Source organism: Danio aesculapii, chromosome 1, assembly GCF_903798145.1.
Source record: "Danio aesculapii chromosome 1, fDanAes4.1, whole genome shotgun sequence".
Lineage (NCBI taxonomy): Eukaryota > Metazoa > Chordata > Actinopteri > Cypriniformes > Danionidae > Danio > Danio aesculapii.
In genome coordinates, this window is record NC_079435.1 from 21375199 (window position 1) to 21401484 (window position 26286).

The 26286-nt window shown below is 39.2% G+C and overlaps 1 protein-coding gene across 1 annotated transcript in view; it reads right to left on the bottom strand.

The window, feature by feature from the left end:
- The window catches only part of tenm3 (teneurin transmembrane protein 3), a 217033-nt gene that overhangs the window by 24629 nt on the left and 166118 nt on the right, over nt 1-26286 (bottom strand). The window contains 4 exon segments of the mRNA XM_056457389.1: nt 11911-12054; nt 14128-14395; nt 17707-17968; nt 21352-21471. Coding sequence (XP_056313364.1) covers nt 11911-12054; nt 14128-14395; nt 17707-17968; nt 21352-21471 — 794 coding nt within the window.

Sequence of the window (26286 nt, forward strand, 5' to 3'; positions counted from 1 at the left end):
TTATCTATGCAACATGTTGTTACTGCTATAATAACCCAAAAGTCCCATACACAGAAGATATCCATGTAATTCACCAGTATTCAACTTGATATATATTTCTGGCTAAACAGGATAACAAAATAACTATACTGTAGTCATTTTATGTAATGTTATCAAATGATGTTAACATTTTCACTGGTTCTCAAAACTTTCTGGTTTATATAAACATAGCACTCTGATAATTCTAATGCTAATATATTCAGAACTGAAAAGAGGGTCAATCTGGCAAGAGTTCAGAATCCATAAACAGCCTAAACACATGCTGATAGAATGATTATATGCACAGGCAACTTACAGAAATCATTGGATCACATCACATCACGGTACGTTTTATATAATAAATGTATATAATAAAAACTGCATCAATATATGGTGTCTATTATTAATTCCAAAAATAGGTACTCATCAGCTTAATACTGTTAAAAAAGCTATTTATTCTATTTAGACCAGGGGTCACCAACACCGTTCCTGGAGGGCTAACTTGCTGCAGATTTCAGTTGCAATCTTGACCATACACACCTGTCTGTAATCAAGTGCTGCTTCAGGTCCTAATTAATTTGGTACAGGTGTGTTTGATCAGGATTGAAGCTAAATTCTGAGGGAAGGTAGCTCTCCGGGAACAGGGTTGGTGACCCGTGATTTAGACATTGTACCCCTTTCTAAAAGAATAATGTATAAAACATTCATAATACCACTATTAATGTTAAATAGAAGGCTGTGTCACCAAGTTGTTACAAATCATGACTAGTTATCATGACTGCACCTCTCTGGTCAGTCTTTTAGCCAAGGCAAAATTGTGAATTGGCATGGCTGTAAATTTGAGTGGATGTGGGGAAAAACAATTTTTAGTGTTTTTTTCTCTGATGGTTTTGCTGTATGTTTGTGTGGGTGCATGCAAAATGCATTTGGAAATACCATAGGGGTCTGGGTTTGCACTGTGTTATGAGCTTGAGTGACCCAAGGGTTGGACATGATTGTTGACTTGTGTTTTAATATTCCTCCCTCTGGACATATTTTAATTGGCAATACCAAACTGAGTAAACCCACTAGAATCCCTTATGCCCTTACCCTGTTTCCTAATGGCTTGTTTTTCGCTGAGTGGAATGGTTCACTGCAGTACAGTATGGTTTGGGGACACAATTAAGGTTTCCACAGACAGAAGTTGACCACTTTTTTGGTTAACTAGTACAACAGAACAGTACCTAAAGGGTGGAATTAGACTAATTGCAGGAACTGATTAGTTTACAGTCAGAATTGTTACTTGTGCTTGATACAAGGGGAATGACATAGGGTGGAATGACATAGGGGAAACACACAGCTCAAACACAACACCATAATAATACAATGATGCACAGAGTTCATGTGCAGAGCAATGAAATATGGTCAATCTGAACTCAAACAAAGCTTGTGACAAATGGCCATATGCCTACAAGCAAAAACAGGATCTGCTGTATGGCCTCTATTGTTGTTTATGGAGCCATTCACATGTCATGTCTTAAATGTGTAGAAGGCACAATGTGCTTTGTTTTGCTCTCCTCATGCTTTTGTCATGCTTCTAATAATGCTATATTAGCTTTCTGGCCCACACCATGGCTATCCAGTACAGGTAGAAAGAAATGCAAGCCTGATCAATGTTTCCCATACCATAGCACAGCAGATTTTATTCACATTTTAATATAATGCGAGACTGCAATAAGGTCATTAATCAGAAAAATAAATCCATATTTACTTACAGCTTGCAGCAGCGCAAACCCCCGTTTGGCGTAAATAAAATACAGGATTTACTGAAGACAGACACTTAAACATTTTTTTGTGATTTTTATGGCTGATGTTATTGCATATACATTCGTTGGAGCTTCCTTTTCATATCCACAATATATAATGGGCAAGTATTCTGATTTTTCTTGGCAGTCTGCTTAGCAAGTTACTTCCAAAAAAGCTGACAAAAGTCGTCAAAGAGAGATCAAGCCTCTGGTTAGCAATAAGTAGAGCACAGGGGGTCTTTTATCAGGATTTTAGAGTGGTGAAAAAGGTATGAAGATTGTTTTGATCTTTTTTAATGTTGGTTAGGATCAAGGGGACGCCAGGAGAGGAGGGTCAGCAGAAACCATCACTAAAGCATGCATTTATAGAGGGAAATATTTTCATGTTATATGAAAGTGAATTGCAAATGTTGGAGGAGGGATGACAAGCATCAACATGGTACAAGAATTTGTAATGAGCAGATCTGTTTGTTGACATCTAACTTGCCACTAGTATGTTCTAATAAAAATACCTTCTGCATAGTTAAGTATAAAAAACACCCTCATATTTTAAAAATGACACTTTGATACAAGTCAGCAAGCCTTTGATATTTTATATATCAGCATCTATGGTCGATAAGGAATTTGCAAGCTATTGAATAGCTTGTTGAAAGAAAACATTAAATTTTAACAAGTAGTTTTGAAATGTAAAGTGTGTAGAAAGAGCATGTTGCCTGAGCATGTTTTCTTCATTCATTTAAGCAGGTTAATATTGCATAAATGTTACATTAATACAATCCATTTAGCAAACAGCAAGATGAACTTCTTGACAAACTCCAAATATCTGGCCTGACACTTCTGAAAGTCTAGAAATTAAGAGGACGTGATTTAAAAATGTTGCGATGAAAAAGATGTCAGGTAGAGTTTATATTCACATTTATATTCTTAGCAGAAGCCCACAAATCACATTAAATGGCAAGAACCAACACAGAGAGCTGAGGATACATGACACCTGCTAAGCCAGGCCTCAGAATTTCATCCAGCATGCTGAATTTAATGGGGTTGCTGGCTCTTGGTTCCCATAGAGAAAGCAAACAAGACAGAGCGAGAAAGGAGATGGAGGGCATCAGGGAGAGACAAGCGATTCGTAGACGGAGCAGAAATAGACATGTGCCACCACAAACCGCTGTCATCCACTGTGAGTGCTCAAATTAGAGTCCACCACAAGACTCCTGTCAGCTGTGAACTCCACTAACTTCCTACTGCCTTCTCAGCACAACCCCTCCACCCAGAAGGAGAGAGAGAAGTTGTGTTCCCAGACCTAGCCACTACACTGCCTGCATCCAGACTGTCATGGAAGCTCAAAAGTGTCAGGTTTAAAATGGTCAACAACTCTTATTTATGTCACAGGAGAGAGAAACAGTCCAGCATGAACTCTGTGCAAAACCAATGAACATTGATATGGTGTTAAATAACTACTTTAAAGTCAGTGAAATGAACTTCCCTTGGCGTCTTTGGAGCATGTCGGTGATGCTTTAAAATGCTACCTCTATTTTGGAAGGAAAAGTCTGTGCCCTAAACATGGAAAACATCTGCTCTGCATACACATATGTGCATTGAAGATAAGACTGGACAAAACCAAAGAGATTTAAGTGTGTGTGTGTTCTTATACACGTGTGCAGGTGAACTCAAAGTGTCCAAGTCAATAGAATGTTTTCTAAAAGCGCCCTTGCGAACACAGTTAACTGCTTTTCGGGAGTTGCTTTGAAAACGGCGGGGTGTTCGAGACTGGGGTGGTGGGGGGGTCTTCAAAGCTGCACTTCAAAGGATGACTTCATGCTGTGCTTGCTAAATTATTCACATCGGCAACGTGCTGGAATTCTGCATCTAGCTTCTCTGTGCGCTAATTATGAGTGAGATCAATGACGCCATCTTAAGCCTTCTCTCGGTGTGCTTGGGCACCGGTCCACACAGCAGCCGCATCGTGGTCTAATACGTCCCCATAAATCTCAATATACCTCCTCCTCTGATCAACCACCCACCATCGATTAAGCCATTGAGCGAGGGATTGGCTGGAAGAGTGAGAGGAATGGCTGCTTTCGGGGCTACTTTTAGGCTAACACTGTAGCAATGCTCTGCTAACAAAGACAAATTGGATGAGGGAGGCCCATTGGCCCTGGGAAAGACCCACGACCTTGACTTCAAACCAGGCTACTCTGATGGAGGTCCCTCCAGATATATACACACAAACAAGTGTATACAGAAACATTCTCATGGCTAATCAGAGCCATGCGCATGGGCCGGTTTTTCACGCAAATTACTCATGGTCGCATTAGTAATGAACCCACACCGCACCTGTTTGATCTGCCATACGAGGGCTTGGGAATAATAGCACAAGCGGATGTATGTACACCCACATGCACAACAATGAATGTCTTCAATTACACATACACAGATTATGAGGAGAGCGGCTCACGATGTGGGACGTGTAGGATTATTCATTCAGGCATGCAGAGAGAACGCCCTCAGCTCACAGTGATTGTGTGTACATGTTCCTTTGATACGCGTGATGTGTGTTTATATATAAATCTGACAGAGGGGGACAGGTCATGAGTGGAAAGCAGTGATTGCCAATAAAGGGCTGATTGGAGTTTTATAGTTGCTGTGTTTATGCTGGGTCAGAAAACTGGATGAGATTATAGAGCCGAGCTGTAGTCTACTCAATTTTCTTCCATTTACGCCGCACAAACCATCTGTCACTGCCTCCTTTTCTTTCTCCTCAGCGTACCTTTTCATGTCTCATCGTTAGACTTCACTTCTTTTGTCTCAAACACTCTGCTTCAATCTCTTCAGACAACGCTTAGCCTTTTCCATATCTGTTGTAAGAATCTGATATCACCAGGGATCGTCGCGAGACCATTAATTCATGTTACAATACTATACCAGCTGAAGTATCGTGATACTAAGTAGTATTGCGATATGTAAATTCAGGCTCAATACAATGAAATAAAAAAATTGTCAGAAATATTATATTTCAGGTCTTATAATAGGCCTACTTCATGGTCTAAAACTCAAATTGGTGACTGACAATTCATAGGAGGGCCATTTTAACATTCTAGCACATAAAGTGGAAACCTGATTTAATTGATGCACTCAGACATTTCTCTGTTTGTTTCTTGTTGTACATATTGAAGGGGTAGTTTAAATTGCTATGATAATACTACAATTTATTAATAGGTATAATAATAATTATGTCCAAATCAATTGTTGCTTAACCAAAAGTTTAACAGATAGCGTAAGACTGCAGAAAAGAGTTGGGGTAACTTTGTTGACTTTACTGGCAATTGTTCCTCTTAATATTATTATTTTTTGTAAAACTACAACAAAGAGGGGAAAAAATTGTATACATTCATTTTTTTTTTCTTTAACATGGTCAATTCAACAGCAGTAAAATTTTACAAATGCACATTTTTGTGTGGGGTCAAAACCACAAGTGTATATGCGACTGCACAACAATGATAGTGATTCAAAAATATATGTTTTGTTGGGTCAAATCTCAAAATATTTTAGACATTAGTTGTGGGCCGAAGGGAGGAGAAGGGGGCCCGCAGTTTGAGACCCCTGGCCTACTTGAAATGAATTAATGATTCCCTTATTATTGGAAAAAAAGTCTTTTCACGTCACTTTACCAAAAATGTATTCGTTTTTTTTGTTTATTTTGTAGATAACTGACCAACAAAAAATACATTAAAATAAAGATACAATTTATACCAAATTAAATTCGTTACAAAAGGAGCATTTTTCCAACCAAATTAGGCTTTCTGAAGTGGTCAATAATTGTTCAATGTCTTATCAGGTAAGTAATTAAAAATATAACTTTGTGAGTCGCTCTTTTAAGAGATCGCGGTTGCAGTTGTTGAATCTAATAAATCATATTGACAGAAGCAGAAATCAGCTGATTAAGATTTGAACTGAAGCACCAGAAAAGGTGCAATAGGCTACCATAAAAGGCATCAATTCTACACAGTTTGCAACCTTAAAGGGCTTTTACAGACTATTCAAATAAAATGGTTTATTGTTGCACAAACGTGTGAGCATTTTAGTGACTTCTCCACTTGCAACATTATGATTGTATTGATATATATATATTGGTTTTCTGAACTTGTTATTCCAGGGCTATTTTAAAGCAATGCATAATTTCTTTGTTTATCTTTGCAGTCATCGCCTCTGTGTCAGCTAAGGTATAGAAAGGCAGCAATAAATCTTTGCATAGCTGTGCGAATCGTGTTTGTGTATGGGCAGAGGGAGAGTGATTAGTGGTCATCAAGTATTACCAAAATCAATTTAATTTAATCATTTTGCCTCTCCCTGTGTGTTCATTTCTCACATCTCTCTGCCGTTTTTTTGTCATTAATATTTCATGAACTAACTCCTTCCCGACAGGTCCAAAGTCAATTTGAATAATGGGAAAACAGTGTGTTTGGAATCAGGACAAAACTAGTAATAAGCAGGGGATGCAATCTTTTTCTGTCCGGATTGCCTGCATCACACATGCGGCACTGCAGAGAAAACAAGGAGCAAATCTGTGAACATGCTCTCTCTCAATCACACACTCTGTCTTTGAAAGATTTCCTGACTGGAAGTAATTGCAGTCCCAAAGAGAGGTGTCTGAATCTCTCTCTCTCTGACCTCCCGCTGTTTGGTGGAGGGAGGGGAGGTACAGTGGTTGAGTACTGACAGGGCCTGATAAGGGCAGATGAAAGGAATCGGAGGCTGAGATGGTGAGAGAGGATGCAGGTAAGCCCCGAAGGCAGTAGTGGTCCACATCAGAAGAGCGGGTTGCGCCAGGCTCATGCAGCCAGATTCAAAGTTGCATTACATGCCTGCACACAACTAAAGCTAAACTCAATGGGATTTAGAAAGGGCAGTAAAGTCTAGCGCAGCTGAATTTGCTGTGCCCGAGTGTGTGAGAGGTGAGATGCAAACGTGGGTGCAACGGCCTTCAGGTTCAAATGAAAAAGAGACTGAAAGGAGGAGACAAAATGCGATTATGCCGCTTTCATGTGTATGTGTGTACACATTTGTTAAAGAAGTTTAGAGTGGAACGAGTGTATATGCACATTAAGGCAGCAGGTGGCAATGAAAGTAAGAGGGCTTTCCATAAGTAAGGAGATATTGTGAATGAGCTCTTTAAGATAGCACGCCTGACTGGAGCCTGTGCTAGCTGTGGTATATGGACATGAATTCTGACGCTCTAAGTCAGGTCAAAGCAGAGTAAGTTACTTATTGCCAATGAAACACACTGTTCACAGTTATTTAAGGGAATTTGTGCAACTCTTCTGTCTGCTTGGTGATTTAAACACAAGTTAACCAGTTAATCATCTTTACTAACTAACCACTATGATGCAAGAACAGAATTTCATCTGGGTCCTGTCCCAACTCAGTCCTGTTCTACACTAAGAATTTAATGGCCACTAAGAGGCACTCATAAAGAAAAAAAAACTAAAACATATGGGACAGCCTAAAGTCCTTTGGATTTCATAACCGTGCCCATAAAGTGAGCCAATTGAGAGGACCTTTGACTTGCATAGTGTGCCAATTGAGGGGCAATACAAAACCAGCCATATTCAATATGGCAGTGCAAGTACCGTATAAATATTTATTACACAGCTCTCTGGCATATTTTACTCAGATTATTCCATTTCTGAATAGTGTGGTCAAATGCCTTTGTACAATGATCACTAAACCGTATAATTGTCAAAGATTTCCTATACAGCTGCACTAGTCTCATGTTTCAGCTTCCTGTCGGGTCCTGATCAACCTGTCAGGGTTTATTTCATGATAACGACCGGCTGAGCATAGTTTAACAAGTTTCTTTAGAAAAGCCTGTGAATGTGAACAGATGGGGACACTAAAACAGTGAGAGTTTATGTTTAAGTTTGTGGCTGGGCGTTGTCTGGATGTAAGCATGCAGTTTCTTCCCCCCTGTGAGACAGCATGAAAAGTGTGGTGACAGGGTGAGGTCACCAGAGACGGGAAGCTAATGCAAACAAACACTCCTACACTTAACCAAACCCCAGTGGACCATACTCTAAGTCTCATTTCGCTTTCCTTTCATTACAGCTAAACTAGATACACTGAATGATTCTTGGGCCTAAAGCTTAAAACTGCACACATTTTAGATAGACACTTACAATTAGGGATGTCCAGATCCGATTACAAGTTAGTAAATCGGGCCAATCACGCAGTTTCAGACTCAATCGGAATCAGACATTACCTTCCAATCAGGACTGTATATGTTTATTTTTAATTATTTTTTAACACATCTATAGTTATGTGGTGGCACAGAGTTAGACCTCTTTCTTGACTCACACAGAAACAGCAACACGTGCGGCATGACATCACTTTGTTCAAAGACGCTATTGGTTAAATCCCGGCAAAGTAGAACACAGAAGCAGCTTGAATCGGAAAGTGCAAGTATGTCTGCAGTCTGGAGGAATTATAAAGTTGATGATGACAACATTGCCATTGCCAATATTGTGAGATATGTAAATGTGGCATTGCAAAAGGTGGAAAGGAAAATGCTACATTTAACACAACAAACCTGATAAGACACCTCAAAAACAAATGAAGAACCTCGATTTGAAAGGCCGTTTCGCCACTATTTCACAGAGAAAGCTCTGCCAGCCCTTTATAAGAAGATTTCTGACAAACTACTTGTCCTGTTATAAGATGTACCCTGTGTTTTGGTCCCCACAGACATATGGAGTTCGTCTGTAGCACCCATGTCTTTACTAAGACTTTATTATAGATGCATCAGATATGGTTTCAGTATCCATAGATGTTCAAAATCAAATGACTTGGACTAGGTAAAAAAACCTGATCGGGACATCCCTACTCACACTTATATATGTTGTAGCTCCCTCGCTGCACACAATATATGTTTATGGATACTTGACATTCATTTCTATCAGTTCATTATGGCCATTTTGAGATCACTGACAGTAATTAGTCGTTGTACTATATATTGTATAGGGTATGTTTTTGCCTAAAATGCTATTACAAAAAAACTTGTTCAGCAAACTCTTTTTAACACATTCAGTGGAGCATACCGATATACTGGTGGAATTGAGGACCCACAATCGTGAATCAGTGACAACCCACAGTGCTTGAATAGACTGCAGCAGTGTGTACTGGGATACCCTAGGTGGGGCAGGCGCCTCACTTGCCAGACAGTTTGATATGCAAGAGATCACGATGTAAAGGGGCTGGTGGGTAGAGGGCGGTCAGGGGCGAAGCAAGGGCAGCAAGCATAGAGATGAAAGACCACTGGAATTTGTATGGAGCGCTGGCTCTCTGCTAGTGAAGTAAAAGAGGGTTTAGTGTCACTCAAGATACCAACAGCAAAAAACAAGATCTGGACAACAAGAGCCGTCTGTATATGTAACCATCCTACTTTTTCTCTATAAGCACAAGGGAATAGTCAGCATTTCATTTATAAAGAAACAAACTTTGAATTAGAGTCAAACTTCTAAATAGACAACGCAACAAATGAACAAATGAAATGGAGATGTGACTTTTAATGCAAGTTAAATGCTTCCAATACCATTTCTTAGCAGTCACTGCAAATTAATTTGTGTCAGTATCAGAAAATGTTACTGGCATCTCCTCATGCCATATTGCCTGTGGGATGTATTCGCCCACACAGACAGACAGGTCAGATTATTCTGACATTTGATGAGTGCGTGTCTGCTCAAATCATTATTTTTGTTGATTATTTAGTTTCAGATAGCTTCTCAACCTTTGTTTTTAGTTTTATTTCTTCATAGACTTTTCAGTAATTCATTTCAGTGTCTTGTTTTTAAAAGAGCAGCATTTATATTAGTTTTATGATAACCCTAAAAGAAAAGGTCCACAAAATGTGCTTTTTTTCTGCATGGTACAACGCTGTTCAGAATGGCTTACTTTTGGGGGCTTTTCCACTGCCTACTGTACCTAGTACTTGCTACCTTTTTGGTGCAGTACCATATCGGGTGGTGCTCACTGATTGGTAATCATCAATAGCAGAGTTGATACCAGTGCCATTGGATTTGTGTCTTGAGACCCCAAACCAACGATTGATGATGTCACAGCAGTAGAGGTGGCACAACTATTATGATAATCCCTCCCACTACAAATGGTAGTAAACTGCAGTAGAAATGCAAACTAAGCAAAACTTAACCCAAGTGAGCAGAGTAGATATAGTCATTAAATTCAGTTATTGATAATAGCATCGACACTAACCACACATCTATAATCTACATCATGCTCACTCTTAGATTTAGTTAAGTTGACTAAGTTAACTAAGTACAATTCCTCAGTGCCCTCTGTGTCTCGTCCCAGAGAGATCATTTCCACAATCATTACAGTGTTCTGGGCCTGCTCACATACCTCCATCAGAGGCCCATTTCATTGGGTAATTTATGACCTGCCCGCACTGATTCACCAGCTCCCAGCTGTCCATCACTGTCGGCAGCTGTCCCAGTGATGCACAGTTTTTACTTCTCTCACTTTTTATGACTGAATAAAACTCTGAATAAAGCTCTGTGTCAAATCTCACAGAATGTTGTTAAATATATTTATGGACAAAAGTTGTATGGATCAAAAATATCATATTATATTTACCACTTACAACAGAGATGATGACGTTTAGTGAATAAAATAAAGTTTAGCCTGTTAATCACACAGACTTCTTCAGAGTGGTGTGTTATTTAATAACACTGCAGTAAGTTTCCACTTGTTGAAATTATAAACATGAAGTAAAAGTTAATGTTAATTTCCCATTACAATATTAAAAAAAAATCAAGATTTGTACAAGTTAACATTAGTTAATATACCTGTACATACACTGTACATACACTTGTCAATTTGTATATTTGCATTCACAACTTACTTCTATTTTTAAAATATATTTATTATCTGTTTTTTGTCCTGTCTCTGTAATTCTGTGGCACTGTAGAAGCTCTGTCACGAAAACAAACTCCTTGTATGTGTGATAATACCTGGCAATAAAGCTATTTCTGATTCTGATTCTTAGTGAATTAACAAAAGCAAACAATGAACAATCTGTATTTTTGAAAATATAATGTAAGTTATTAAATCCTATAATATATTGCTCATAGTTAATGTAAACTAGTATTAACAAATTACACATAACTGCTAAGTTTTACAAGTTACTTTTAAGATACCTTGGATTAAGAAAAGATTTGTACTGTACACAGAACTAAAATCTTAATGTAGTATCTCCTGGAAGACAAAAACTGAGAGCATCAACATAAAACCTACAAATGCTATAATGACAGAACATAATATCTGAAGTGGACCACCAAAACAAAATGTTACGCAGAAAATAATACTGGGATGTTATTTGTTTTTGGCTTTTTTAAATGTATCATATAGCTTCATTTTAAGTAGTAGCCTACAACCAACATTCATTACTGGAAAGGTGAGCACCTTTAGCACTATTATTACATGGCTATGAAAACTAGGTTTTAAAAGCAGCTCATCATGTCTCAAGGGTAGGTAGTGCGTAAACAGCTTCAACCCTTAAACAAGGTGCATGGGGACAGCCTCTGCTGATCACCCTTTTAAAGGCAAGATGAGGTATGAGAGACTCCTTAAGAATTCATCAAGGCAGTTTCTTCCCCTGTGACACGTGGCCATAAATGTTTGCTGCAGAGAGCACTCCAGACTGCTCCGTCTGGGTGAAGGTCACTCATGTGGAAATGTCAAATGTCTCCTCATTGGCATGCCTGAGACAATAAGAACGCTGTGTTGCTATAGCTCCACTTCATCAACGTCATTTAAAAGCAGTGACACTAATGAGCTCTCATTTACTCCTTATTAAAGGCTTTATACTCATGTCATATTAATAACTTTTAACAGGCAGATAATGGACCACTTTTAGTGGAGGAAGGAGAGGTAAGGCAAGTGTATTTTAATTGATTTTTGTTGATATTGGGAGTGCGTGGGTAAACATATGATTTCAGCTGATTGCCAAGATCGATGTGACTCGTGGCGCTGTGCATACTAAAATCCGCGTAGGAGTGTGTTATTCATTGAAGGAGTCAGAGGTCAGAGACAGGCTTACCGTTTTGAACATCCAAAACATGGTGTTTGTCTAGTGTCCACCCTCCCATGTTTGAGGCATCGAGTTCATAACCTTGCAGGATGGCTGTTCTTTTCTCCCACAGGATCAGATCCAAACAAGACTCGTACTCAAATCCCACAGACACTGCAGAAAGACAGACCGGTGTTATTCATGTATGCAATACACTGTATAAACATCCATCAAATAGAGACTTCTTGAGAACCTGTGTAATCAATACAGAATAATTCTAAACACTACATTAGGAGGCATGCAGATAAATCATCATATAAACATCGAGCTGATAAACTCGGTGCCTGGGCCTAATCAGATGTCCTACACAATACCAATTCATCTTTACTGCAGCCTGCCTGAACACTGCAGCGTCTCGATCATAACTTTCATAAATCTCATAACAGATCTGCACTTCACCAGGTGCAAATCGTTTCAAATTTATAACTGTTTTCAGCCGATCATATTAAGAAAGCGACCTTATGTCCCCCAGAGAGAATCAATAAGTGGACTGCTATTCGTTGGGCAAAAAATTACCTGCTTAATGCAATTGACATACCAAAGCCTGATGAGAAGGTGAAAGCCAATCAATACTGGTGAAACTCAGCTAACCTATTTACAGTTTTACACTGTTCACTTTATAAAGGCAGAATGAATTCTGGTTTAGAGAAAAACATGTCTTTTGTGGCTCAACATCTTGTGAGTTTGTTTATGTAAGGCGCTGAAAAGCATGTCTAGTTTGGTCTGGCCTACTGCCTGCCACATCATCAGCTGAAAATAAACTGAGGCGCTGTCATCAGCAGCTGGCCATCTTTCTCGACGTTTAAGTGAAAAACAAAGCCACAGAATTGCCTTGACCTTCCTCGGAACAGAAAGAAGCATGTTGTTCTCTGTGGTTTTGCTGATGGGAAATCATACAAGCTACAACATACTGTCAGCATAAAAAATGCCACTGTGGAAATTAAAAAATATATATATATCAGAGGCTTCTTACTGTATGCCTCTGTAATAACTGCTTTGTTTTCCATTTACATTTCCTATTTGCATAGGTATATTTAAGGAGACCATAATGCGACTGTCATAGTGGCACGGGCCATTAAGCACATCTACATTCTTGCATATAACAAATTCAGTCTTTCTGCAGAGGGTAATTACATTATTCCTCTACTCTCAGAATCTAGAATAGCGGTACATGATAGATAGCGAGCTGCTTCTTTATCAGCTCGACAACACCAGCTAATTTAATAGAAAATATTTTTAAAGATGTGCAAATGCTGCAAATTGTGCAAGTTTTGAGGTTTTAAGCAGAGGTGTGATGCTGTGTTCATTTACACTTAATCAACTTCAAAAGGATCTTACAAAAACAGGTTTAGTTGCTAAAGTTTTCACATTTAATTGTCATTTCAACATTGTAAAGTAAAAAAAAGGAAAGTAAAGTGATCCCTCGCTATAACGCGGTTCACTTTTCGCAGATTTTTTTCATCTAATTTGACATGCTTTTTTTTTACAGCGCATTGGTCCTGCGTCTTGATTAGCGTATTGTTTTCTGCATCCTGATTGGCTGTAGACTATTGTCAATCAATCTCTGTGCTGTGTCTTCTGTACAGTACAGAAAGCGTTCCGCTTGCCAAATTTACATAAATCCTCGATTGCTAGCAGTGTGACTCTGCATACTACTGTTAGTTTGCAAGTTTTTCTCCTCACAATGTCGACGAAACGTTTTGCACCGCTAAAGGCACCCTGTAGTAGCACCGAAAAGGCAGAAGAAGATGTTAACCATTTCACAAAACGTGAATTTCTGGACATTGCTAAAAGATGGAAGAAGATACGCGGCTGTAGTGCGTCATTACGGAATAAATAAATGAAGATCAAATGGTTTGACCTTTGGTTTCATTCTATAATGGCTGGACATATTTTTCTACGAAGGTTTGAACTTTGAGAGTGTTTACACAAGAAAGAAAAGTGTGAAAATGGTAATGCCTGTCTAAGAAATGTGTATAAAGTGTGTAGTGAGGGGTTTTACAGCCTTAAAACATCTATAATAATTGTAAAAATTAAGCTGACTACTTTGCGAATTTCACCTATTGCGGGTCATTTTTAGAACGTAACTCCCGCGAATAATGAGGGACCACTGTAAATGATTTTTAAAAATAAATTGAATATCGAAACAATCTTTGAATTTAGTCTCTGATCTGTGTGGTTACTCACCCACAGCCTCGGACAGGCCGTAGACTCTTTGGTTGTATGCGTCTGTTTTGTCCCAGATGAAGGTGTATGACAGGTTGGGTTCTGCAGGGAACCACTTCTGAAAGAGACGTCCCACCACGGCCACCATCAGGTGCACCTTCATGAGGTTAAAGGGGATAGTGGCTTGGGTCATGGTCACCTTGAGCACTGGCCGGTAGCCAGCTGCCCGTGAACTCAAATACATGAGGTTCAGGTCGCTACCGGGAATCGCCGTCTCCTCCTGAAGAACCTGCACATCAAAGAGAGAAAGAGGTGAAGATAAATGAAGACGGGGGAGAGAAGAAGGAGTGACTCGGGAGCATCTGGAAGAGGAATTAGAGTCGAGGATGAGGCCGCCGATTTTTCTCTCCGCAGGATTAAAGCACATCTGTGCCTGTGTTTGCTCTGACCGCCATTTACTTGACATCTTGGATCTAATGAGGAGATTTTCACGGGCGGAACATGCTTATATTTGCATCACTGTCGGAGGCTATTACTGTACCACATTCCACATGCTCGACCACGAGAAATAGTCAACAGGCAGAGGAGTGTGGGCCACAACTTTCAGTAGAAGAGTTCAATCTGGATTGATTTCAGACTTTTAGACAGCTGGCCTGTCGTGCCAGATGAAACACAAGCGTACAGTTAGCAGCATTTAAAGGTGCCCCTGGTGAGGAGTCACCAAAGTTCAGAGCATTAGCGCTAATTTCTCTCCCTCTTTGAGATGCACAAAAGGAGCACAGGAGATGAGGAGCAGCTTGGATCAACAGAGAAATACTGCATCACAGCTTTCTCCTCAAGTGCTTAATGAAAAGCCAGTCAAGCCACTGTGGAAAGACAGTAATCCCCCTGTCTTCCAGCTCATGCCATTGTCAAGTGTCCTACTGGGAGGGGACATTTACTTTTCTCTAACACAGAGGACAAAGAGAGCCAGAGGGAATTTCTTTTCTTCTCTCGCTTTTTTTGTCAGTTTGGACGCCGCTGCACTTTTCTGGGGATCAGTAGAGGGGGCTAGATGGCTTTGCGAGAACCTTTGATATGCTGTCTGTGGCTGCAACTACAAAAAAATCCTAGGCAAACAGGTAAATAAGGGTAGATGAGGGATGAAATAAAATAGCAGCTAGTTAAGACAGAGTTTGGCAGTTTTAACTCACACTATTTCACATTCAAGCACACACACAGACATGACTGAAGCATTATGCTCTCAATTTGAAGGGCCCATGCTGCAACCGTAACACCAGTTGATGCCATCCACATGTGTGTGCATATCCTATGCTCGTAGGTACTTAAGGGCGTCTATAAGCCACAATGCATTCATGCTATGCACCCAGCCTCCCCTCTGTGAACTTTGATTACAGAGTCTGAGCTAATAACATGCTTTACTCCGTCTGCTATAAACTCTTAATAAATGGCACCGCATGCGCTGCCGTCTCTCTACGTGTGCAGCCGTGTTATTCTTAGCCACGGGGGCAAGGGCCATAAGTGCATATGGCTGCATTAAAGCAAAATGTTTTCTCATTTGCCAAACGAAAGGGAAGATGAAAAAAGGCTTTGAAAGTTCATTTGATACAGCCCATTAAATGCACAGTAATAAAGACCAGATTGAGTTTTATCATCAAGCATTTTTTTTCATGGTAAAAAGGAGGGAAGTTAGTGTTTTTTTTGCAAGAAGCAGCTGAATCGATGCACTCTTAATGTGTTTAGAGGTGTTATGCCTTATAGGACGCAGTCGTTCTAGAAGCAGAAACACAAATCATATGTGTCTTTCATTCACTAAACGTCTCATCTGATTTTCCACTGTTGCATAGAGGTTTTCTGTGGACGTGAAAACGTGCCATTCTCTTCCAGCCAAATAACATTTTTTCCAGCTCTGCGCAATGGCCAAGTGGAAGCAATATGCCTGCCCGTTCGGTGTCATGGCCGCTAAGCATTACGAGCGCTGGCGGAGTGGGGCTGAGGGATGTCTGTTTGCCATTTATGTATGACGCTTCGGGTAAAAAAAGACCTTGGAGGCCATTACAGCTGAGGTCCAAAAGCCCCATATTAAATGCTAACTTGGTTGGGTCTGATTACCCCTGTTTAGAGTTGCTCTCAAAGCAGGCTGTAATTCAAATCAGGACCCATCTACTTTGATGAGTGGGGTTCCACAGAGGGGACAGACGCCCCTGTTGGGACTGAGCAGAAACAGGGGAAGAGAAGTGTGGCCTGTTACATGTGCTGTCGAAAATAAGGAAACAATTTTTCTCCTTTATGTCTCGGAGCAAACTCGTAAGACAGCATATGTGTTGGCCCTGAGTGCTCGCATTACAGTGGATGCTCCCCCCGCTGCATGCCACAGAATGCTAAGAGTGGAAAAGCCAGGCTATAGAGGAAGGATCAAATACACATCTGGACACAAGGTAGAGTAGAGGAGAAAACAGACAGGACAGAGCCAAGTTATGTGGACCTCTCAATCAGCAGAAAAAGTGACTGAAGGATTCAATCTTAACTGTTTTGTCATTCTTTTATTACAGCTTTTTTTTTACCGGTTTCCTCTTTTTTATCTTTCTTTGAAAACAAATGGTCACATTTATTTAAAGTAATGCTGGTTTCTATATTATCACAATAAACAGGATGCAAAAATGAAAGTATTAAGGAGTCCCTGCTATACTTTTATGAAGCCATACAAAAGCTGTTTGATGAATTTGAGCTGTTATTCCTCAGCTCCAATGGGTTACTAAAAGGAAAATCCTTCACTGACTTCATTTAAAGCTCCTTGTTTAAAAATTAAACATCCCTAATTCTCTTTCACTTTCATTACATTGAAAAGAGCAGCAATGATATTTTTACATACCTTTTGTGCTTTACAAATAAACTTAAGTCACAGGGGTTTTGCACTACAAGGGTGCACAATAATAGAAGAATTTCCTTTCTTTTTTTCTGAACTATTCCTCTAAGACCTTAAAAATTGTTTTGTGCAAGACAAAGCAAGCGTGCATTTATATTCATCTCTCCAAAGACGTGGTGCTTTGCTTGGTCTGATGTGGGTCCAGCTTTCATTTTTACAGACAGGCAGCAAGAGGCTTGAGTTATTTTGCTAAGATTATGTAGGGGATAGCGTGTGTAGATTTGCACTATAAAAGGAGCAAAAGGAGGATGCGCGAGAGGATATAATACGCTGACCAATATCTACTCAAAATGAGGGGCTGTGGTGATTTTTAGCTCTGGCTGCACTGAGATTCGAAACTCAGTTTTATCTTAGTACTGCATACCGAGTGCAGGTTGAGGGCAGAGAACAGACTGTTTCCTCCGATTTTTTTAAGCGCCATCACTGTTCTCAATAACTCCTTTTCTGACTGACTGAACACACTTGCACAAAGCACGTCTAGACTCACTGCGTTCCTCATCATGACTCATACTGTCTACTGCCATAAGATACCCTCTTCTGTACATGCAAATTAATGACCATTCATTCTCCATTTATTTCACCTTTAATCCAAGCCATTTTGAGTGGTAAGTTGGGAGTTGTAAATATGAAATATGACATACAGCCAGATTTAAAGAACTTCAAATGATCCATACCTGTGTCTCTGGAATGATGGGACCATTTTCGGGTGAAGATCTGAAAAAGGTGGAGAGGGGTGTGGCCACGATGAGAGGACTTGGTCGAATGAAGCCACTCAGGTCACAGCTGGGGATGTCGTTTTCCTCTTTCTTCATTACCAGCGTGTCCATGACATAGAAGACATTCCATGGGATCCATACGGTTCGGAATTGCGTCAGAAACGGTGCACGCTCAAAGCTCAGTGTCAGTGATGCTCCACCATTTGCAAGAATGTCAAACCTACAGAGATAAAAATGTTCTTTCACTGGTTACCTGAAATGCATATTTACAAAAAAAAAAAAAAGAGAAAGACACAGGACTAGGTATGGGTAATATGCAGGAAATGTACTACGGTGTACCATGAAGATGAGGAACTGAGATGCATTAGACATGAGAGCTGATGGCAAGACTTGGTTTAATTGTCTCTTCCTTTAACCTTCCTGATCTCAGAGCATGTCTCCTCTGAGCCAAGCATTTCTAAGAAGGTCCTTTCCTTCCTGACACAGGGCCTTGCCATGGTGAAAAATGCATGATAATGTGGCTGAGCCTTTTTATCATTGCATTTGTGTAAAAGCCAAAACCCTCCCTCAGCTCTCTCTCTCTGTTGCCATGAGAGACCTATTACGAAGGAAATTAGTCAGGAACTGAGCATACTGTCCTATATTCCCATATTCTGCAAAGGCTGCAGGGGAGAACGCAAGATAGGGCAGAAAATAAGCCCGCAGAAGCGTAAAGATTCGCTCATGTGTATGTGTGCCCACATATACACAGGCAGTACATCTAAGTGGCTCTGAAGTAGAGGCTGCTGGTGATTGGTCCCCAACAGCTGCGTGGCTGGTACTCTGATTTCCTGTTGGAGTGAGTGGATGTGGAAGAGGTGTGGGCATGATTATTCAGTGCCGTTTTTATGGCCTGCCCCACTGTGGTTTTCAAGAGCTGCAACAGCTGGCTGAGTGGACTAATCTCAGACACACTCCCTCCATCTATAGCCTCTCCTCTGCTCTTTCTCTCTTTCAGTCTGGGTGCCCTCTCTCTAGTCTAACCTCTTCTCTCATCACATTTTCTATTAAACATATCTCTCTGGCGGTCTCTTTCTAACACTTCTCTCTGCCTATCTCTGGGATGCAGGGTCATGGTCAAACTCATCTCGTCGGTGTCGCTCATGTGCTCGCTGTCTCCTTAAAAGAAAACAACTGCAGGTGAAATCACCCCAAATTCTGGAATTGTGTCATGCCAAGGCATTAACACACTCTCCCTCAACTGATTGAATTTATGACACAATGCTTCCTTGCCATTGAGTCTTTGTTCTCAATTTACTATTCTTTTGTTTCAAAATATGATAAATGGAACATATAATGCTTGAATAAAACTTTTCATTTTATACATTGTATTGTTTAGGCCAGGGGTGCCCAAACTTTTTTATATGAAGGGCCAAAAAAAAAAAAACTTTATTGAGGGCTGTGGGCCAACTGTAAATATAAAATGTAAATATTTATAGCATATCACTTTTTTCATGTTACAGCCTTATTCCAAAATGGATTGAATTCATTTATTTTTTCAAAATTCAAAGAAGGGCCTTTGTCAGGGAGGTGATCAATAACACTATGGTCACTCTGTCTGAGCTCCAGCGTTCTTCTGTGGAGAGAGGAGAACCTTACAGAAGGACAACCATCTGTGCAGCAATCCACCAATCAGGCCTGAATGGTAGAGTGGCTAGACGGAAGCCATTCTCCACCTGGAATTTGTCAAAAGGCATCTGAAGGACTCTCAGACAATAAGAAACACAATTCTCTGGTCTGATGAGACTAAAATTTAGTGAATGTCAGGCGTTCCGTTGGGAGAAAATCAGGCACCGCTCATCACCTGGCTAACACCATCCTTATAGTGAAGCATGGTGTTGGTAGCATCATGCTGTGGGGATGTTTTTCAGCAGGAGGAACTGGAAGACTAGTCAGGATAGAGGGAAAGATGAATGCAGCAATGTGCAGAGACATCCTGAATGAAAACCTGCTTCAGAGTGCTCTTGACCTCAGACTGAGGCGACGGTTCATCTTCCAGCAGGACAATGACCCAAAGCACACTGCCAAAATGTCAATGGAGTGACTTTACAACAACTCAGTGAATGTCCTTGAGTGGCCCAGCCAGAGCCCAGAACTAAATCCTATTGAACATCTATGGAGAGATCTGAAAATGGCTGTACATCGTCGTTACATAAGACATAAGACTTCCATTTAAAACATTATTGAGTTTAATGCTGAATACACTAGTCAAGCTGCTGTCTACTTTGATTTGCTTACTAAGGACTTCAGGATTGTGCTCTATCCACTGAGCAACAGTATGTTCCTTAAAAAATGGATTCATTTACAACATTTAATTGAAACATTTAAGTCAAGTTTGCTTTTTTGTAGCTTAAAAAAACGAATAACTGTGTATTAAAAGCATTAACCACAACCCTCCCCAAAATTCTCCCTCTCTTCTCAGATGGGATGGCGGGCCAAATCAAAGGTTACAATAGGCCAACTTTGGCCCTCGGGTCCTAGTTTGGGCATATCTGGTTTAGACATTAATACAACAAAATTATAATTATATTATAATTATAAAATTGCTGGTGCTGATTGGCAAATTTAAAAGAATCCAATTTGGGGATTTTGGTGGGGGAAAAGTTAAGATGCTTGTTCTGTAGATATAAAAAGTATATCTACACATCTATACTTTCTTATATATAAATGTATAATTTTTGCATGTTTTACAATCTTTTGTATGAATACAGTAACACTTGACCTAAAATTTCAAAGCAGCAATGGAACGACTCTCTTATGTGCTACATTTAAAGTCCTGTGAAGATGTACCAAGTATGTGACTGTAGCTCTTAAATGAAATATGGCACCTTTAGATTTATTGCATCAGGTCTGATGTCAATGATGCCTTTTGTGTGCCACAGAAGAAAGTCAGTCAAACCGGTTAGGAAAGACATGGTGGAAAGTTAATAATGACATCATTGTCATTTTTCATTCAGCTGCTCCATCAAGTGACCCCATTCAGTCCACTGGCTCTACCTAAACCTTTTTACTGTGATTCTATCTTTAATTTCACTGAATTTAATTCACATTTCCTCTCTGCTTGATTGCTGCCTTTCAGCACCGACACATGACAGTACATGATGGTGGCTCCTAACATTTCCTTTTCCTTCAGCTTAAACAGCTGGCTGGTTACAGTGCCAAGGCCTTTATGATTGCAGCGCTGCAGCTTCTTAATAATGCTGCGACTGGTTTAACAGTATGGGAAAGTGCGGCCCATTGGCTGATTGATTCCACCCTTGTAAATCCAATGCATTTTAAACAGGCTGTTTGCTAAAGCACTGCTTCCTGAAGCAATGGCTGACATTTTCATGAGATGATCTTGGTAGATAAGATAGTGTGCTGTAAAACACACACGCACACACACAAACTGTTGTAGAGCCATAAGAGAGAGTGCGTATTCAATCAAAGCTTATGTATATTTTATGCATAAATACTAAACGTAACTAAACAGATGGTTTTGGTGACATCTGTACCCTGAGCTGTATTGTGATGTTCAAGGACAGGAAGAGTATGGATGCATGCCTGCTTGTGTTTTCAACCTACATGCCGTCCTGTCGTGTGATGGTGTATCCGTGGTCTGGATAGTGCACAAAGGACACGTTGACTCCAATCAGAGGTGTGCCATCTGCAGTGAGCACCTGCCCTCTGATAATGGACACCAGGCTGCAAAACAAACACACACACACACCATTAATATGATTTACAGCATGACTGAACATGGATTCACTAAGCTTTCACTGCAATGTTAAAATGTCTAATCCACTGTAAATAACTAGAAAGCACACAAAGTCTGCCTCTCTCTCTCTCTCTCTCTCTCTCACTCTACACTTATTTATGTGACTCTTGTGCCCCTGTCTCTGTAGACGGCCATAATTCAGTCCCTTAAAGGCTGCTGTGGGATTCTTATGTCTTTAATTCCCAAGGCTGCTTTTCCTTCGAGGAGCTTCGTAAGGATCGATGTTTGCAAAGCGCTGTTTGAAAACGGCAACCTTCCCGCAGGGGAATGAATACCTATGAATACTTATGAATACATGTGAACACTGCATTCTCCGTGACTTTTCTGAATAAGCGCTTATCTTTCAAATTGCACAAAATAGGCTGTCAGTTTAAAACAACTGACCCAACAGAATATAGCTGAATGTAGTTTCTTTCACAGAAACCCTCAGTGTAAAATCAGAAGTCATGGGTGTTAATTTTGCTTGCCTGTACATATATATTTTTTGTTTAAAGTGCTTTAACTTGTGTAATATGAATCACCAAGTACTATGGTTCAAAGATAAAGATCTTTAATGTTTAACTGAAGTAAATAGTCCCCTACATCTTGAATGGCCCAAGGACGAGTAAAAAAAAAACATTTTTTTTTTGTGAAATTTCAGTTTAAACTGTAAGAAGTTAAAGTAAGAAGAAATGACCAAAGCATGCATGTGTACAGAGAGAAATCTATTATAATACATCTATTATAATACATCTAAATGATCTGAATCTTCTAATTTCTCTGCAAATATTGATATATCAAATCAATTGTAATTAATTTGACATCAGTTGGCAAATCTAATTAGATCAATCACACTCCTAACAAAATAGCAAAGCAACCGAGAGAATCGGAGCCTGGATTGTTTTGGGTGAGATGGGCAGGAGAGATCTGCTTCAGCTGTTAATCAATGGCAGGAAAGCAGAAAGTCACTTCACTGCAGCACTGAGGACACCTCGCTCTACTTATTGGCTGATTTTCCAGGTCATTACTGCTTTTCTAGAGGCCTAATCAGCAGAGCCGCACTGAATCAAAGGGTGGTTTTGCCCCTCACTTGGAGCTGGGTTAAAGGATGTGTGGAAATGACCCTCGGGTCACATGCACAGGTAAACATTCCATAAATAAGCTGCCATTGCGCATGACGTGACCGTAACTCAGAAAGCCCATTTGCTTTGTGTGAGATAATAAACAAAGTTGTCTAACGTTAGCTGAGTGTCCTAAAAGCATGCTGTAATTCACCCTCCTCAGGGCTGTATTTCTCCCTCTCTTTTGCCCTGAACACAAACATCACTCGACTACTTGTCTAGCATGTCTTCCACATGCTCTGTGGGCACCACTGATATTGTGTACTTAATTATTAAGATGATTAAAGCAACTATTTTTGTTAAAAATGTTAATAAAATAAAAAGTTAATAAAAAGTCATAAAATTTATGAAATATAAAAAATACTAAGTGTACTTAAATCTAAAGTGAAATAGAATTTTTTTTTTTTTTTAAGTCACTTTTATTAACAATTTTAGTGGTTTGAAAATGTATTGCTCAGGGATAAGTTTCCCATACAACAACATAACTCATGGCTGAACTATCATAGTACGATGCATAGTTTGGGAAAAGAACGTTGTAGTGACGAGTGTTTGCCAAACACATAGTTGCTTTGCATTATAACATTTGTCATAATGTAAATCGTCCATATTGTCGCTCTAAACGGGGTTGAGTAACTATTTCTTTAAAGAAAAACCCCATACTTTTTTTGTGTAAATGATATTGTTTTACACGCACATACATAAAAAAAACAATAATATTTGTTTTGCATATTAATTGAAATATATGTACACGGCACATATAGGGCCTTTGTTTCCTTTACAAATGTTATTGAGAATATTCCATATTCTATTATTAAACATTAACTAGCGAACATGTATTTTAATCTCATATATAAATCATATAAATTGTTAATGGTTGTAATTTAAAGTAGGTAATTTATTAAGAAATTTAAAAAATCCTACTTATTATTAATTTGTATTATTATTATTATTATTATATATTTATTTTTTATTTTATTTATTGTAAAAGTCTACTTTTACAATTTAACGCATTCAAACCACTGCAGAAATCTTCTAACCAACAAGCCCGTGTCATATAGAGATACATTTCTTAATAAATAACCTAATATATATAAAAACCATTAACGTATACTATATGTTTTTGTTTTCACAAGCTTTGGAGCTTTTAAATAAAAGCTTACCTATACCTTTCATCATGAGCCACGGCTGCATTCAAAATGTCATTTAGTGTTTTCAAAGTGCACTGCGAAGGGAATGCAATTCTGAATATGAAGATTTCTAAAACTGAACTGTAAAAATACTTTGAAAGCAAATTACACCTACAGTAGGAGAGATGACTTTAATGTTTTTTTAATTATTCCAAGTTTAAATGTTAGACAGTTTAAAAAAAATAGGGCATAGGGGGGATAGCTGGTAATAGAACACAACCAGGCACTATGTTTCTAACTACTGCTTTAGAGGTGTAGTTGCAAGTGTACAAGTTTACGATGCAGTTTGCGATTGTTCATTGGAACGATGGATTTGGGAAACGCCAAATCAACGAAATATGTTTCTAACAACGGAACTTGTGACCTTAGTTGGCTAACGATGGATTTTGAAAACTGTAAATTACAGTAGAAAACAATACAGTATTTAACCCGTGTGCATGACTAAAGAACAATAATTAGAGGGCCTAAAAGAACAAAATGTCCTTTTACAAGCCTATTAACATGATATAATTTTATAGTTAAATGGCACTGGGGTGAAAATGCCCTGTTTTAAGGAGTTTTAATGAGGACATTATTGTCCTGAAGCCCTAAAAGGACATTTTATTTTGGACAAAACAGTGTTTCCTCTAGAATTCTTTCCAGCTGTGGTGGCAGGTCTTTTACACACATCCTCCAAATTCCAACACCATATGGGGTTATTTCAATCACAAATGTCGTGAGCACAGTATTACAAGTCAAGATCCCGCTCATGTAATACAAGCATGTGAATCTCTTTGCTTGCGCGCTGATTTCCTCTTCGTGCACAAATCTTCTTGCATACCCTCAAATATACGCTGCTCAAGCACAAATTTTCTTGTGCGATTTCAAATAAACGCTGCTGAAGGGTGATTTAGTGCGTTTATGTAACAAGTATCTCTCAAATATTTATTAGATTTGCTAGGAATATTTATGAATGTCTTCAATAGACCTACAGAATGGCATTGAGGTAAAGTGAAACAGCCATAAACTCAAACAGCAAGAGAAAGTCATTCTATGCAGAACCACAGACTTTTATCTATAAATAGTATAATTATGGAAACTGTGTACATCATAACTAAAAGCTACATTGTGTTTGCTGGCCTCACGCATCGCACTGCCCTGTCAGTCAGTCAGTCAGTCAGCATGTAACCTTAAAGGGGTAAACAAATAACGCACAGCACATTACAAAAAAGTTTGCTCTGATATAATTCACTTACATTTTAATATGTTTTGGTTATATCTCACTATAAAAAAAACAAAACAGCAACAATTGAAGGTTTTGAATGAGAAGCTGTAATGTAGCCGTGGCGGGAATGAATTTTGGTGTGGCCCCCCACCATGGAAGAATGAATAACCAAGCAAAGTGTTAATTTTCCAGTTTTAAAGGAAAAATATTAAATGAATTATTCAAATTTACACTCCTGAGCCAAAATATTTGCAGACGGCGTTGTTACAGGCAAAATTATAAAGGCTCTGTCCAATAATTATGATAATTAATAAAATTAAAAAAACTGAAAAAGACTAAAAATAGAAATTCATACACAGCCAACTAAATGATTTTTTTAATATTCCAGGCTCTGTTTGACTTCGTCTCTGCCCCTTCTGCTCTCTCTAAGAGTAACCTTCGGAAGGATTATGGCTGGATGCAGGTGGACATCTACCAAGGTGCTCAAGGTCATCACTTCATTCTTAAAAGGGTCACACAGATGCAGTCTTCTACGCTTCTCTGGACCGCTGACCTGCTCAATGCTCCAGTTGTTTTCCATCCAAATCTCCCTGCTAAAAACACCTTCCATTTTGCCAACATGCACCACGCAGAAGCTTAATCTGCTTAAAGGGCCCCTTAGTGCTGGGAAGCATGTAGCAAAATGAAAACAAGACATTTTCATGTACACAGGCAGGGGTTTGCTGAGCCAGGCGTTCAAGTGAACGGACGGCTGAAGATGACACAGAAGAAACATCTGCAGAGAGGCTTCTGGGATGCATAGGGTATGTGACAGATACTTAATTCCGGAAAATTGAAGAGCTGGCACTTTTGCTCCAGTGGCATGTTGTTTTACAATGTTTATGCTGTGAATCAATAGGTAGTTACCCTGAAGATACACATAAACAGCAACTGTTTCTTAGTGAAACTGTTTCTTCATTGAAACCTTCTTTACCCAGAAGGCAGAATGTGGAGATATATATATATAACCACAATAACACTCTTTCTACAGCCAGCCTAAATATATATGCGTGTGTGTGTTCTGTCCTTTATCCCCATTTGTTTTTTAAAACAAAAAGCAGATCAGGATAAAAGCTGACAAATCGATCCAAACTGAACAGAATGAATACAAAAAGCAGAGACTACACTGTTTACTTAAACATTTATATTATTTAGCAGGCGATTATTCTATTTTATCATGAGCTGGGGAGGATGAGGGAGTCTGGTACACAT